The sequence below is a fragment of the Lissotriton vulgaris genome, chromosome 12 (assembly GCF_964263255.1).
Source record: "Lissotriton vulgaris chromosome 12, aLisVul1.2, whole genome shotgun sequence".
In the NCBI taxonomy this organism is placed as follows: Eukaryota; Metazoa; Chordata; class Amphibia; order Caudata; family Salamandridae; genus Lissotriton; species Lissotriton vulgaris.
The window spans coordinates 781,801,779-781,818,088 of NC_141700.1; the positions used below are offsets into that span (position 1 = coordinate 781,801,779).

General features: G+C 43.8%; 1 protein-coding gene across 1 annotated transcript in view; it reads right to left on the reverse strand.

The window, feature by feature from the left end:
- Positions 1-1,002: 1,002 nt before the first annotated feature.
- LOC147678699 (thialysine N-epsilon-acetyltransferase-like) overlaps positions 1,003-16,310 on the reverse strand; it is a 97,577-nt gene continuing 82,269 nt past the window's right edge. The window contains exons 5-6 of the mRNA XM_086946626.1: positions 5,968-6,008; positions 1,003-1,179 (exon numbers count right to left, since the gene is read on the reverse strand). Coding sequence (XP_086802752.1) covers positions 1,003-1,179; positions 5,968-6,008 — 218 coding nt within the window. The remainder of the gene's footprint in view (positions 1,180-5,967; positions 6,009-16,310) is intronic.

The window sequence follows — 16,310 nt, forward strand, 5'->3', positions numbered from 1 at the left end:
TTGGCAATGATAAGAACCTCTTGAAGGCCACTTATCAGAGACTTCCCACTAGCCACCCCCTTGTCTATTCCTTTAACCAGGCTTGGAGAGTCAAGTCCATTTCCCAAGGACTCAGTATAGTGTATGTGCACTGTCTTCAACTCTGTGACAGCATTGATGAATGCACACCTGTACCTGTGCCTCTATGTGTGGATGTGAGCAGCAGAGTGTGGCACAGCTTGGGATTTGCCAGATTCTTCAGTTGCCATTTGTGGGAACCAAAGACCAGCAGTGATCCCCATTTCATATTTTCTCTTTGAAGTTCCATGTTGAGATCACAAAATTCCCTGCAATGTGGTAACAAATATTCATGTCGAGGAAATGTAATGTTTATTGGTAAAAGATTGAAACGACTTGACAGCCAGGGCACATCCTTCTTGAAAGAGTGCAATGCTCCACATATGGTGTTCACAAAACTCACTTGTGAGCAACGATGACACAACAGTACTCTGGGATGCACCAAATTAACACTTTCACAAATGGGTCTTCCAGGACGAAAATGTTCTTAATGTTCGTAAGATTTGCTGTGCGATCCTGCGATGAAAGTGCATGTTGTGCCATTTTCTGAGAAATGCAGTGCCGCTTGCATGGGATTTGTTACACGTAAAGTGCAGCCCTCCTCAGGGAGTCTGCTTCTCCACTTACTTTAGTATTGCCTATCATGTAAAAACCTATTGTGGAGGGGAAGACAAAGTTGAGCAGAATCTTCGTGCACCGGATCCTGCGGTTGTCCACTGACATTGCTACCGGTCATTGACTATGATGGTGGCTTTGTTTTATGCGGCTGCTACTGACATAGGGTGGAATTTAACCGACAACACAAAACATGTTGTACCAAGTGCAAAATCACGAACACGGTCCACTTCCTGAGGATGATAAGATGCACAAACTGCTGCTACATGGAAAATCCTTTCTTCTTACACTCCTGTAGCCACCAACAGGCAGACAAGGAAGCATCATCATTTATTTTTCTAAGTCCAGGGCCAGTTTTCTTGTGGCCTCTTCTTCGAAGCGAAAAACCAGGTAGCCATTGTCACTGGACATATCTTCGGCTCCATGGCGGCGGTAGAAGTCAATGGCTGTGTCATTCCAGTTCAGGACAGCCAGTTGGATGGCAGAGCACTTAGACTCAACGGCAATCTGAAAAAGAAAGCAACAAGTTAATTTACATAGCTCTCTCTGGAAATTAATGTGATTAAATGTAACACATTTATTTTAAGTTCGCTTCTTTGTTTTTAAATTATATTTGTATTTTTTTGCAAAAATATATATTTTGTATGTAAATTAATGATGCAAAGTAAGTTACTGTGAATTACCACAAGCAAACAATGTATTATATTGATCAAATACATTGGAATCTGCAATCTGTATGCATACCTCTAATTTCTTTATAATTGGTGCCTAGTCACACTCAATTGCCATTTATAAAGAAAAGACATCATATCTCGACTGTAATGAGTTACTGCAGTCAAGTTCTGATGTCTTAATGCCTGCTACTAGAACCAGCAGCTGGGGTGAAAGGCAGGTTAGCTCACAGAGCATCTATTTATAACAACAAAAATGAAACATTGTTTTTCTTTCTTCTGCTCTAGTTTTAGGTCGAGCCTAGACAGTACTTGCACTGTTGCTTATTGACCTGTTGTATATGGTTTGTGGAGTTAAACTCCGCCCATTGCTTGTCACTGCCATTCATTTGTCTATGTCTGTATCCTTTAAAAATTGTTGCTTGCTAGGGGTCAGTCCTGTCTCTTGGTCCATCCGTTTTATCTTCTGTTCATTCCACAAGGCAAGGACTAAGTACTGTATCATTATGCTAAGGTTCTTTATTGGTTCTTTGGGGGACTATTTTTTACTGTGTTTCCTGTTCTGTTACTGTTCGCCTGTGTTCGGCTTTGGTGCCATAACTGCTTATATTTTATTATAGTATTCCTTCCTCCCACGTTCTCTTAATGTTGCACTAGTTTTAGTGATGCCTCCTGCTCTATTGTTTGTATTTTTTAGCCTTTTCTCACAATTTTGGATGTAGACCGTCATTTGAACGTTTTTTGGTAAGAAATTGGTTTTGTTTAGGGCTTCCTTTTAAGGGCGATTGACCTGTTTAAGTTATACACTTTGCTGTGCTGTGGTGCACTCTGTTGTGCTTTGATGAGCTCTATTGAGCCGAGATTTGCTTAATTATCAAGGTGTGGTAGGATTTTATAACTCGTTCATTTCCATTATTGTGTTGTAATGTTTCTCCTGTCACTGCTGTCATGTTTTTTCTTGATGATATAATTGTTGCTACTGGATACTAGGCACTTGGTATCAAGTATTTGCATATGGTTGGCTCTGAACTGGGGTGGCGAAGTGAGCTAAAGAATGATGATGGATTCTACCCAGATCTGTGACTTGGGGTGAGTGTCTGAAAAGTGTCCGCGCTCCGTCCATCATCTCCATTGTTTGCTTTGTTCGCCCTAAGTGGGATGGGTATGCCCAGACGTGGGTCCCTTGCTCACTTTGTCACTGGATTCTAAGTAGCCTGGCTGATGAAGGGTGTTTTCCCGAAACCGGTCCCCGGATGCTTATTTCCAGTTCAGGGAAGAGCCTACCTGGCAGTTTGGGCTGGACTGTTCCCATGAGGCACAGGGCCAAGACTGATTTGCATATAGCTGGGTCTGAACTGAGGTGGCGAAGTGAGCTAAAGAATGATGATGGATTCAACCCAGATCCGTGACTGGAGGTGAGTGTCTGAAAAGTTTCAGCGCTCTGTCCATCACACCCTTGTGTTTGCTTACTTGGTATCAAGTGTCAACAAATCGCTCAAACAGGACGTTTTTGAAGAAGGTATTTTGACTATTTATGTATTGCCAGGATCAGATCTTCATGAAACACACCACATCATTGCATTGGGTTAACAGGTATCAATCAATACACTGCTGCACCTCATAAACAGACAGTATATTAATGTCCCAGTGTATCGGACAGCTCTGGGCAATTGACTCGTTTTCCTGCGCAGTGACGAAGGATGGCTCGTGCGTACATCATGCCTCGGCTGAAGGTTCTTGCGAGATTAGGGAAGGTCTGAAATCCCTCCACTGGCCCTACTCCTCTCTCTTTCCGCCATATTGCAGAACCAATGAGTAGCTGGTCTTGTTCTGGCCTCACTATTATTGGTAGGATGTCACGGGCATCCCGCCTTTTAGCCTTATTTTGTAGTGCGGACGGGAGAGAACATTTTCCACCATCTGTTCTACTATGTTTTTGGCCCCCTAGGACCCTCCTATGTGGATACGCCTAACCTGTAGTCCCCATTTTTGCAGATGGTTGAAAAAACCCATGTTTTCCCAGTTAGCTGAATGATTGGCCTTTGTGGAAGCTGGGGCTCTACAGTTCAAATGATGAGTGTGGCGTCTCGGTCCCCAGGAGGCCTTCCAGTTACATCATTGCATGTAAACTATTAGCAGCGCAGACCTCTGCATATCGGGTAGAAGATCCATGCTCTGAATATGACATTTACAGTGTATTTACTGTAGAAGCACTCGCTGTGTTTGTAACGTATGATATGCCATCTAGACTATAGTTGCATATTGAGCCACAAATCTACACCAATTCTAACATTAACAACACCCTTTTCAGGCTGCAGTTAATTAAAGAGTAAAATGAACATTGTACTACAGAGCAAGCAAGTGGCACTGGTCTATGCCTGTGCACTCATTTTTATATCTAATTATAATCTTGTGCTGTCGCCTTGTTTCATCATCGGGGGGCCAAAATGACAGCGCCTAGAGTGCAGCAGATTTTTAAATCCTACACTGGATCTATGTCTCAATCACAGCCTCGGACATCCTATCTCCTAGTTTGGGCTATATTTTTGCGGCCACAGGTGGATGTTTACAGGTCCTTAAAGAAATGTTTGCTTTATTACGTGGCTTTTCATGAAACCCCTTTATTTTCAGTTCAGACGTGTTCCTTGAAGCAGTACATTTTCCGTTGTTTCCTGTTTTTTGCTTCATGCATTTTGGTCCAGTGTGTAAAAAGGCATATCCAGCAGTAGGACCCAGAAGAATTCACTTGCATTGCACTACTCTAATGTCCACAAGGGCAGCAGCAATTTTTACCGGATGTATGACGGTACGACGCGTACAGTCACAACGCGTGCTTTAACAACGTGTCCCTTACAACGCAAGTCGTTACCACGACTTGCGTTGGGGGCGCGGATTGAGAATAGTATAATTTACTATTCTAACACCAGTCCCCGTGGACACTAGGGAAGGTGTTGGAATAGTAAATATACTATTCTTAATCCTCTAGTGCCCTCCAACGCAAGTCGTGGTTACGACTTGCGTTGTAATGGACGCGTTGTTAAAGCCTTGCGGAGTAAACTCCGCGTGGTAAAGGATGTTTCCCATTTTTACCTATTCTCTCACATTGTAGAACTTATTCTGTATTTCACTTGACTATTTTGTATTTCGCATGAATTGATTTTAATAATGTCTGTGCAAACTGGGAATCAGAAAACAACACCTTCATCTTAACACACTATGCGTTGCCTAGGGTTTTCCAAACAAGTCACCAAACAAAATTGCTCAATGTGTCTGGCATTAGCCAAAATGTCTACAATGGTGTGTGTAACTCGGTACATGCAAATGCGCTTTCCAGTGACGGCATTGTCGGCAGAGGCAGATAAAAGTTCTTACCATAGAACAGTGCTACTCATATTATGGGCCAAGTGCCGCATGTGGCCCTCCTGTACTTTACATGCGAGCCCCTGGTCACCAGCAGCACTGGGCTTCTGTTTACTTGACTCAGCACTAGCATTAATAATATGTTACACAAGAAAGCATTTATTTAAAGGTTAATTGCAGTTATAGAAAGGATGTAACTAGGATGTCCTGCACTGCTTAACTATAGGAATATCTTCATTTTGAAAGACATCTTGCAGCAAAAGTATAAGCATATGATAAAGTCTCTTCAAAATTAAAAACGTGTATTTAATTAGCATAAAGAACTGTTTCAGTGCACGGAGAATAATTTTTTTTTAAAGTCATAGTTCTCAAACATTAATTTAGAAACATTCATTCTTTGCCCCATCTTGACAACAATGCCAATAGTGAACTAAGAGGTAGTTGTTTTATACACTCTTTGGGTGGCCTAGGTTCTTATTATACATAAACAACATTATAGTTTATTTAATCAAACACAAGAGAAGCTTTTGTATAGGGCACATCCTGATGTCATGTAATTCAAGGGCCTCTAATATGTGCGAAATGAAGAAAAAGGAGATAAAGTGAAATAAAACTGTCTAGTGTCATACAATTTGGTAATGTGGAGAAACCATGCTTAATCTAAGGTTTTCTGGTCACACTTTGTGCAAGTCAGCCTTTAGACATATATGATTTGCTTCCCCTACTTCCACCTTACCGCCAACACTCCCCAACTGCCACCCTACTGGAATCAATGTGGCCCACGGTCACATCACAGACCACACTTTTTGGCCCCTGGAAAAAGGTTTGCAAATACCCATGCCATAGAAGCTGTTGGCACAAACATGTCTTTCAATAGGGAAAGAAAAATATAGCCTGCTACTTCTCTTCTCAAGAGCACGCTTGAGCCTTTCTTTTTATGTGGAATAGAGAGGTGGGATAAACATATACACATTGTTCCAGGTCAGGGTCATGTTAGGTGGCTTCTGTTTCGCGTCGTTGGCTGCCTTAGCTTTGCTTGTCACAGAAGGCGTCAGTTTTATGGTGGGAGGAAAGCTGTGCCAGGCAAAGGTGGTGCTCTCGCCAAATGCAGACAAATCCTGCTGAGAAAGCTGTGTGGCAGTGAGCATGTTGCCAATTCTGTACAGAAATTGCTTTTTTTTAATTTTAGTGTAGTATTATTGTGTATTTGCTGTGCTGTTCATAAGGTTCACTAAAGTTTTCAAAAAAAGCTCATAAAACTTACCTTAGCAACCATTTTCATAAGCTTCTTGCCGATCCCAAGTCCTGCGAAAGAAAAGGGAGCCGAGTTCAGTGGCAGTGGTATTACAGCAAAGGGTTAATGCTAGGACTTAGAGATGGCAGCTTTGGACTTGTGTAGTCTGCTGAAGAGTAGAGGTAGATATGAGACTACGAAGACCAGAATGCACCATGATGGCCAAGTCATGATTCAATGAAAGTGTGAGTCAAATGGCTTGCATGAGGGCTGTAACCAATCAACACTGGACGCCTTGGGTAGGACCTCCCAGTCCTTTTTCTGTGGGGAGACCTCCAACAGTAAAGACATCAATACTGAGAGTTAGCTCTTATAGATGTCAAACCATACACAATCTGAGGCCAATATGGCACTAGCGCAATAGGATTTAGGGGGCATGCTCGTTTTTTTCACACATAAAAGCTATTGGGTGTGGCTAAAAAAACTCTATAACATGGGGACCATGTCAAATAAATGATATAACCACATTATGTGCGATTAAACAACAATATTCTATGACTCACAAGAGGCAGTACAGTTGTGAAGGTGAAGCTTGAACTAAAGAGACTGTCTAAATGTAGTGTACGTACAGGAAATAGAGTATATGGCCTGGGGTGCTTCTCAGGGCAAACAATCAGGGCAACACCAGTCTTGGGTTACTTCTGTTCCGGTTCAGGGAGTACCAGAATGATGTAGATATTAACGACCCTTTTACCACCTCTGCTAGTTTACTCTTTCCTATTTGCTCATATTTAAATCTCTGCACAATGTACATCAACTAAACAAGGAATCAATTACTTAGCTACAATAGTATTTCAGCCGAGACTATTGTAGGTTCTGATGCTATGTTCCCCTGCCATCTAGTGGCTGGTTACGGAAATGCGTGCTGAATTAAAACTTATTATGGACGTTGGTGGCCATTTTCCTGTTCAATTTTCCACCGTTGATTCCAGGCGCATGCGCAATGCCAGATATCAAAGACTACATTTCTTTAGAGATTTAAGAACGGCACACGGTTTTATTGAAGAAAAAATACATAATAAAAACGTTTCCATGGATGCAGCAAACGAGAGAAAGGAGTGTCTGTGACTAAAGTGCGTCAATACATACATATCGACACAGAACATAAAGGTGAGGCTCAGAAAACAGCTTTCTTGACACAGCTCAATACATTATTTATTTATTTATTTATTTTATTGTATTTATAAAAATATGGGCGTAGGAAGTGTGGGGGTCGCAGGGGATATATCCCCCCCAGATTTTGGAGTGGGGGGGACAAGGGTGGGGGGACGAGGGGACAAAATAATTTCCCCTCTCCCTTCTGTTATTCGCAGGGCCATTAGCACTTGACCTGCCCGGAGTCAAAGAGGCCCTCTGCCCTTTGTTATGCTGCAGGAAGGCTCTGCGTTCAGGGAAGGGCAGAGAAGGAATAAAACTCTGTCTCCTGTTTCCTTCATGCCCAGAGAAGGCAAGGACAGGGTCCACTTCTCCTGGTCTGCCTCTGGCAGCTGCCCTCCTCCCCTCTCTATCCCTCCATTTCTTTCTGTCTCGCTCCTTATTTCCTGATTTCAAGAGACAGCTCTTGTACTCTCTCTTGCCTCTCCTTTTCTTTATTTGTTCCACTGTGAAACGGATCCAAAAAAGGTGGAACACTTTGGCTGGAAATGTCCTCATTTTCTGCCCGTTTTCTATTCAAAAGAAAAACCTCAGGACTGAGAGAAAAAATAATGAAATACCTAAAGAAAGCAATACAGAGTGGTCAGCAGACAGGCCAGATTGGTGTTATTCACACCCATACACATTAGCGTCACTTTACAGAGTTTGCCAGTGAAAGCGCTACTTTCTTTTTATCTTCTTTCTTTGAACAACATTGTTTTCACCCTAGGAAGTGCACCATTCCTAAAGGAACTGCAATACCTGGTTGATGGGTGGACTGGAAACGTTTAATATAGTTGTATTCAACTGTTTTAATTATTTTAGCCTATAAAATGCAGCTCTGTGTTCGGGATGTGGTCTTTTTAAAACCAAACTGCTCACATTTTGTAAGGATATAAGCAATGGACATTGAAACGGGTCCCTTCCTGGTCCTGTAGCCATGTCCTGAACTTTTCAGGCAAAATTGCTTACTGATTTCTGAATTCTGAGTTTTAAACAGTTAAGGCACGGGTACTCATAGTACGGCCCGCGGGCCAACAGCGGCCCGGCGAGCCTTCCCTGGCGGCCCGCGGACCGTCCAAACATGGTACCTGTGTTTTAATATATATATTTTTTTAAAGTGTGTCAGCAAACACCCCTGCGGCAGCGCAACTCAAGAGACTCTGCTGCTCTGTGGAGACGGGCGATTCCCGTCAGAGTGGAGCTGCAGGGGCCTAAGAGGTGAACAAAGCCTCATTAACATGTGAATGATCTTTTAAAGACCTGTGAAGTGCTCGGGTGCAGCTGTGTGTGTGTGTGTGCCCGGAAGCTTTCTCAGCCAGGGCACACACAGGCAGGGTGAGATGAAGAGGGTGACGAGGGAGAGGGAGGAGGTAGAGGGGGAGAGACACAGAGGCAGACAGAGGGAGAGCGAGGAAGGGAGACAGGGAGAGCGAGGGAGGGAGACAGAGAGAAAGCGAGGGAGAGGGAGAGCATGGGAGAGCAAGGGAAAGCAAGGGAGAGTAAGGGAGAGCGAGGGAGGCAGACAGAGGCAGAGCAAAGGAGAGCGAGGGAGAGCGAGGGAGGCAGACAGAGGCAGAGCAAGGGAGAGTGAGGGAGAGAGACCGAGGGAGAGTGAGGGAGAGAGACAGAGGGAGAGAGAGGGAGGGAGACAGAGGGAAAGCGAAGGAGACAGTGCGAGGGAGGGAGACAGAGCGAGGGAGGGAGGGAGGGAGAGCGAGGGAGGAAGGGAGACATAGCGAGGGAGGGAGACCTCAGAGTGAGGGAGACCTCAGAGTGAGAGAGGGAGAAGGAGAGAGAGGGAGACAGAGGGAAGGAGGGAGAGGGAAGTAAATAGAAAGAGAGAAGGAGAGAAAGGAAAGGAAAATAGAGTGAGGGAGAGGGAAACAGACTGAGGGAGAGGGAAACAAAGAAAGGGAGAGGGTAACAGGGAGAGGGAAACAGAGAGAGAGGGAGACAGAGAGAGAGTGAGACAGTCAGAGTGAGTGAGACAGAGGGAGAGAGGGAGTGAGACAGTCAGAGTGAGTGAGACAGAGGGAGAGAGGGAGTGAGACAGTCAGAGTGAGTGAGACAGAGGGAGACAGAGAGACAGAGGGAGAGAGAGGTAGAGAGAGGGAGGGAGAGAGGGAGGGAGACAGAGAGAGAGACTGAAAAAGAATGAGAGAGAGATTTGTGTATGCCGGGTCTGGTGGCTCAGTGGACGAAGGCGTCCGCTGCAGGGACCAGTGATCAACCTCATGGTACCAGTTTGTTTTGTTGCTCTAGCCCCGCCCCTCCCCCACTGATCCCGCTCCCACCGGTGCGGCCCTCGGGCACAACCCGCACTGTAAATTTGGCCCCCGAGAGAAAGTTTGTGAGTACCCATGAATTAAGGTAACAATGTTGTTACTGATTACAGTTAACATGCTTTGCTTATCTTTGCATTCCCTATGAGTGTTTGCTTTTTCCAGAGTGTTATAAAAAAATTTAAAGCAGCATTTTACTGTTGTCTAGTGCATAATTTGGAATTAGTCGAAGCACAATTGAGTTGTAGCTGAAGGCAGTGCAAGTTTCTCTCAGTGGGGCCGTATGGTGTTCTGTGTGGGAGAGGATGTGGCACTCTGACTAGAGATGCTGAATTTGGAACTGGAGAACCATGTTCAGCCTTCAAGACCAGTCCACCAGACCACAAGCCTGACAGAGCTCATTCCGATGCTACACCTTAGAAGCCCTGGTGTCTTATCACCCTCTGGTGGACCCTAACGGTGGCAACTGTGAGTTAACCTTGAAGGCCTGTCCACCACAATCCATGCAGTTCACCTCCAGTCTTGTGAGTAGGCATACGAAGAAGCACACCCTAGATCAAGACCCTTGAGGCTAGTACACCTCACCCATTGGTACCACCATTGGCCTTTTTCAGCAGTAGTAGTGCAACTTACCAGGGGTTGGCAATGCAGGATTTGCATGCACAGCAAACTTAGGGGGCGATTATAATAGCGGTGAGACCGCCACATCGCCACATCACCACATCGGTGACTGCATCGTCGCCCGCCATATTACAATGGCGGGTGGTTCGCTGGCAGTGGGGAAGACCAACCGCCACACACCCGATGGGCTACTTGAGTCCGCCAGTGCGGTGGAGGGGCTCTTGGCTCCTACAATGCTGGTGGTGCCTACCAGGCACCGCACTAGGGATTACAATGTCCTTTACCCGCCAGCCTAGCCATGGCGGTTCACCCGCCATGGAATAGCTAGCGGAAAGGGACAATTGAGGCCCGTAGCAGGCCCCTTTCCATCTGACCCCCAGACATGAGACCTGGGGGGCATCATAGATGCCCCCCTACATATCACTGCACCGTGTGGCAGGCACCGCATTGTGCCTGCCACGTAGTGCAGTGATATATGTTACATGTCCCTTTTTAGGTCGAGCCTTAGCAGCGCATGCGTTGCAAAGGAAAACGACCTCTTCCGAGCGCTTTGGCTTTTCAGCCAAGCACGTGCATGCATTCCATTGCCTTCAATGGCAACGCATGCACGTCAGGAGATTCATCGTGGGAGCGCGCCACCATCTGGCAACAACAATCGCTCCCGCGAGTGAATCGCACCCCCGCCCGCCCCCCGGAGGCGCTCGTGTTTGTTGCTGGTTAGTATTGGTTCAAGAGCTACACATGTTTGATTGGCAATCTTTAGGTTCTGTACCTCCTGATAGTACATCATCTACATGATAAATCACTGCTACAAGCAGCCCCTTAAGGAATAAGGTAATCTCTAGGAGCTCAAATTAAGTTTGAGAAAGCAGCGAATACGCGAGCAAGTGAATGCCCGTTTGAGATTCGGGGTGCTAAGTGCTTAATCACTCTTAAACAAGCTGAATACAGTTTAATAAATACACAGACTAGTAATTACCGAAGTAACAAAAATCAATTAATCATCCATACAAAATATTTTGTCAATGGATGCGTTGGACGGTAGTGTGCAATTAAACACAGAGAACTGTATTTTTAAATGCTGTGGAATATCATTACGTCATCCGCCAGGATGTATCATAGCTGCTACAGACTGAACATCAACTCCTGTAGTAAAATCACCAGGCTTCTCCAGATTGTAGATTCTTTGCATTTCCATCAAACTACAGAGCAAAAATGCAGCACAATGTTAATATACAGCAGTAAAAGGTGACATAATGAGTCACTACCTCGGAACAGGATTGGAGAAAGATTGAAGCTGCGCATGTGCGACACGTCACATCTGCTGCCAGTGCACGTGCACAATGTGCTCGCGCCTGGTCAGGGAATCAGGCGGGGGCCATTGACACGCTGGAGTTGTGAGAGTGCTGAACTCACCTCCCACACACTATCGACCAATCAAAGGACAGTCTGAGACCTGGAGTGAGGGCTCTTAAGTTTGTGAGGGTTCCCTCATAGCACAGGGCCCGCCTCTCTTCTGCCTTTGAAGTGGCATGCTGGGCTCGGCAGTGCCATGTCACCTGTTTCTCACCCAGGGACAGCGTCACGATCTGCATCCTACAGAAAAGGGCAATTCTTGAGTCTTCTCAGCTCCATGGCAAAGTGGAAACTTCAATGGAACATTTGTAGGAGCAATGTGTAAACTAGCATAGTGGTGTGGAAGTTAATCTGAATTTTTAGGAACCAGTCTGAAGCTGGCATGGGAATGTTCAAACTGTGAAGCTAAGTTACTGTAGGCAATGTAAAAAAATATATATAGCACGGTGATGTGCACTTTACATCTGCACTTCGTGAAGTGGCGTGGCATTGTAGACACTGGACAGACATTTTTCTGGCTGTAATCCAAAGTGGTGTTTCCTATTGTGAAAAATGTCCACACTCTTATTATACATTTTTCTTCGAAATGCGAGTTCAATAGAGGAAAATGTGATACTAAGGAACACGCTGTTTAGACTAGCCTACAGCTGAATCATTATAGCTGCCCAATGCCCCAAATAGGAAGCCATTTTCTGAAAATTATTACTCTTGGGATATATTTTTACTGAAAAGTGCAGTTCACCAGACTAAGGCCTAACAGCGCGATCTCTGGTAATATGCAAACTACTTTCGCGCTGGGATATAACTGGGCGTTAAAGCCTTCAAAACAGACCATTCCTTAATGTACTCGCTCTCAAAGCTTATGTTGGGCGCGAGGCGACTTCATTAAAAACCTAGGGGCAGATTTACAAGCCCCCTGCGCCACTTTTGTGTCACTTATCCCATGTTAAAAGTGAAGCAAAAGTGGCGCTAGGGACTTGTAAATCTGCCCCATAATGTGTTTCTGTCCTGCTGTCATATTGGTTTCATTAATTAGTTAAGGGCTTGCGATTGGAAGGGTCTCGGTGTTCCTTCATTAAGCAGTCTATCCTCACGAGGATTTAGTCAATGGAGTGAGCAACCCAATAAACCTTTGGGGCTTGGGTAAAACGTAATGAGATGGATAAGATTGCCTCCAAAGGAGTTTGCTTTGATAGATAAATTCAACTGACTTCTGCAAATTAATTTACTACAGGTAACTTAATCGTCCTGAAAAAATTAATTAAAAAATCGAATGAACACATATATAAACTAGACTAAATAGACATGACAATACTCAACATAAACAATAACCAATAGACATGTGTATAGGCAAAGTGATAGTTTTTATCAAATTAAATCAAAGCGGGAAAATACAATACAGAAAAATTATAAACAACAGGAATACAGGACAAATGTATGAAAGTAAATCACAAAATCTCTGTAGAGCCTGTTAGCCGCCTATCCAAAAACAGATGTCTGAGTTCTCCTTTGGATCAAGCAGGAAGTCGACGTTTCATTCTTTTCTGAATAATTCTATAAGACCATCATCAGGACAGAAGAGTAATTATATTGTAACTCCCTAATGAAAGTAAATGAAACATTTTTTACTAAAACATGAAGACTTGATCAAACATCATCAGAAAAGACCGAAACGTCGACTTCCTGCTTGATCCAAGGGAGAACTCAGACATCTGTTTTGGGATAGGCGGCTAACAGGCTCTACAGAGATTTTGTGATTTACTTTCATACATTTGTCCTGTATTCCTGTTGTTTATAATTTTTCTGTATTGTATTTTCCCGCTTTGATTTAATTTGATAAAAACTATCACTTTGCCTATACACATGTCTATTGGTTATTGTTTATGTTGAGTATTGTCATGTCTATTTAGTCTAGTTTATATATGTGTTCATTCGATTTTTAATTAATTTTTTCAGGACGATTAAGTTACCTGTAGTAAATTAATTTGCAGAAGTCAGTTGAATTTATCTATCAAAGCAAACTCCTTTGGAGGCAATCCTATCCTCACGAGGGCCAGAAATTGTTGGTCTAATCTGTAAAACACAGTGGAGAAATTGCTAAACAATTTCAAATGTGTGACAGTCATTTTGAAGACTTAATCATTTATGGCTGGGTTCCCCTCGCAAGCACTTTGTTCCTGTTCGTTCTTCAGACTGTACAGTACAGTACAGTACTGATGCCATTTGCATCCTTTGATGTGGAGGATCTGAGTTTTTTTGATTTTCCCTTAATCACAGCAAGTATTCTAGAACTTAGATGTGCTTATTTTCACTAATGCAGTAGCAATTGTAAAAGAGCAGAGGCCCTGAAGAAAGCCTGGGGACTAGTGGCTCACTTGGCTGAAATATGTTGGCCCTTTCTTGACAGTTATTTGTTTAAATTGCAGCTTGTACTGTTCTGTTCTTTAATTAGGGGGTCATTGTCCGCATTCTGAATAAAAGTTTTATATTGGGGCACACCACCTTATTTTAATTCACCACTCACTATTTCTTGCACTGCTTTCCCTTCCTGTTTTTTCTAGTGGGCAACTATAGCATTACTCACTTTACTTTTCTAGAGTGAATTTGGGCAAGATCCAGCCTTTTGTATATCGGTGTGGAGTGCTCTATGATCAAGAGACTCACCATCCCTTGAACTGGCTGACCAAATGATAAGCTACTTTTAAATTGACCTCCGGCTTCAGCAGTGCACACATGCAAGCACAGAAAGGGCTGCTGGCCTCTAAACTGCCATGCCCTATTATATTCTAGGGACTTAAAGGTAGTTCTAATCCCCCTGACCTATTATCTACTAGGGCATTACAGGAGAGGTCATGCCAATGATAAGGGTACCCTACCCCACAGTGCACCCTAGTGTATGTAGGTGTTTTCACTGTATTTTTAAGTGTCTCTTTCAGAATAGCACTCGCCCTGGCCTGTTTAGGCAGAGGCCAGGGTCAGCCAGAGTCAGGTACCACCAGTACCAGTCAGCAAAAAGTTGGGGAGTGCCCAGGGCACAGGGTGGCTTTGCAACATTAGAGAAGCACAAACTCAGAATTAAAAACATAACACCAAGGTTGGGGGGGTTCTCTTTTGTGGTGGTGAGCCTCAGCAAGGCCTACCAGTGCAAGGGGTTCGCCCTTCTCTGCACAGAGTCCTCAGACCAATAGGAAGAAGTTGGCACAGAAACTGGAATAGAAAATAGAGAGTTTATTAAACCTCATGAGGTGGAACTACATTCATACAACACCCTTTCGGTAATGTATGAAGTAGCACACCAAACTGAAGGAGCATGGTCCTTTTATCCCCACACAAGGGCTCAGAAGAAGGCGGTACAAGTACAAAATACAGGTTTTAGGTACATATATGTTCATATAGAAAACCTACAGTCAGCAAGTGGGTGGAGCTAACAGTGGCTAATTCTAGTAAACACATCCTGACAGTTACAAACTATGAACAGCTGCAAAGACAGCTGCAAGCTCAACTGGGCATGTGCGGGACAGGAAAGGCTAAATATACCTTGTCACTAGGCAGAATAGAAGAGCAGGGGACAGAAAGGTAGGACAGAGCACATGGTTGAGCACGTGGTAGCACATGGCATACAAAATGGCGGATAGACATACAAAATGGATTCCACAAAACGGACAAGATAGCTTCTAAATACAGGATGGCTTCTGCTAATGCAAACCCAATCGCTGCCAAATTACAACCGACGACCCTTTTAGCATTAGCTGAAGACATTCGTTTAGCTGGGGTAATCTAGATATGAATCCTGTACATTGATGCTCATCATCCCAGTGAGCTCTTTATTTAACATTTGTTGTGCTTTCATTTCTGCAATATTTCTTTTGGGAGGTGTACAAGCAGTGATGCACATGGAGCAAAGCATAGGACCACATTGTATACAAGCACAGCATGTAAATAATATCGCCAAAAGTATACATTAAATAGACAGTAGTTTCCAGCCCTAAGTAGCAAATAGTGTCCAGAACCAGGTCGAAAAAGTCCATGTACCTGTCTCTAGGTGAATCTCTGCAGCAAACTTATGCAGTTTTGATATTGCGTTGTATACTGAAGGTGAGTGATCTGGTATAAATATGCAGCAGCTGCTACCGATGATGCGACATGCACCCCCTCGATTAGCCAAAATCACATCAAGCACCATTCTGTTCTGGAGTGCTACTATCCTTGCAATTTGTAGTTTTTCTGTAATGTTCCCAAGTGCAATTTTAAAATCAACATATTGTTGCAAAGTGGTATCAGTCTGATCAACCTCATCAACCTCATCAGTACTTATTGTTCTTTTGTATCTATTCTTGGAGATATCGATATACAGTTTAAAATCCCGATGATACGATGGAGGGGCTAAGAACACAGGTGGTAACAAAATGATATGTAATATACCCCAGACCACCCAGCAGGTAATTGGTAGTATGCTTTATTACCACAAACAAAATAAATATTGTGCAAAGATGTAAAACTACTATTATTAGCTCCATCAATAGTCAATGTCTGTTAGGGTTTGTGCACAGCAAAGAGCATGTCCCCTCTCATTGCACTAGTGGTCTCTGTAATAGCTCTCTTTAAACATACTACTGAAAGCCTTTCTTGTTATCTCAGCCCCTCCCTAAGACTTCTGTGTATGTTGCTCAATGTATTCACAAGTTTGGACATTGCTGTCTTGTTTGCACATTGGACCTTGCTTTTACCAAGGCTTATTTAGAAAACATTGGGCCTTGCTTTTACCAAGGCTTATTTAGAACACTCCTCCCTAGGCCATGTGTTACTTCAACTCCTTAGCATAATAACTGAAGCTCTGCACACCTGCTTGTGAGAACCACACCCTGCTCTTCGAACCACACCCAGCCCTGTCTATAAAAGGCAGCCCCTGAGCCTCAC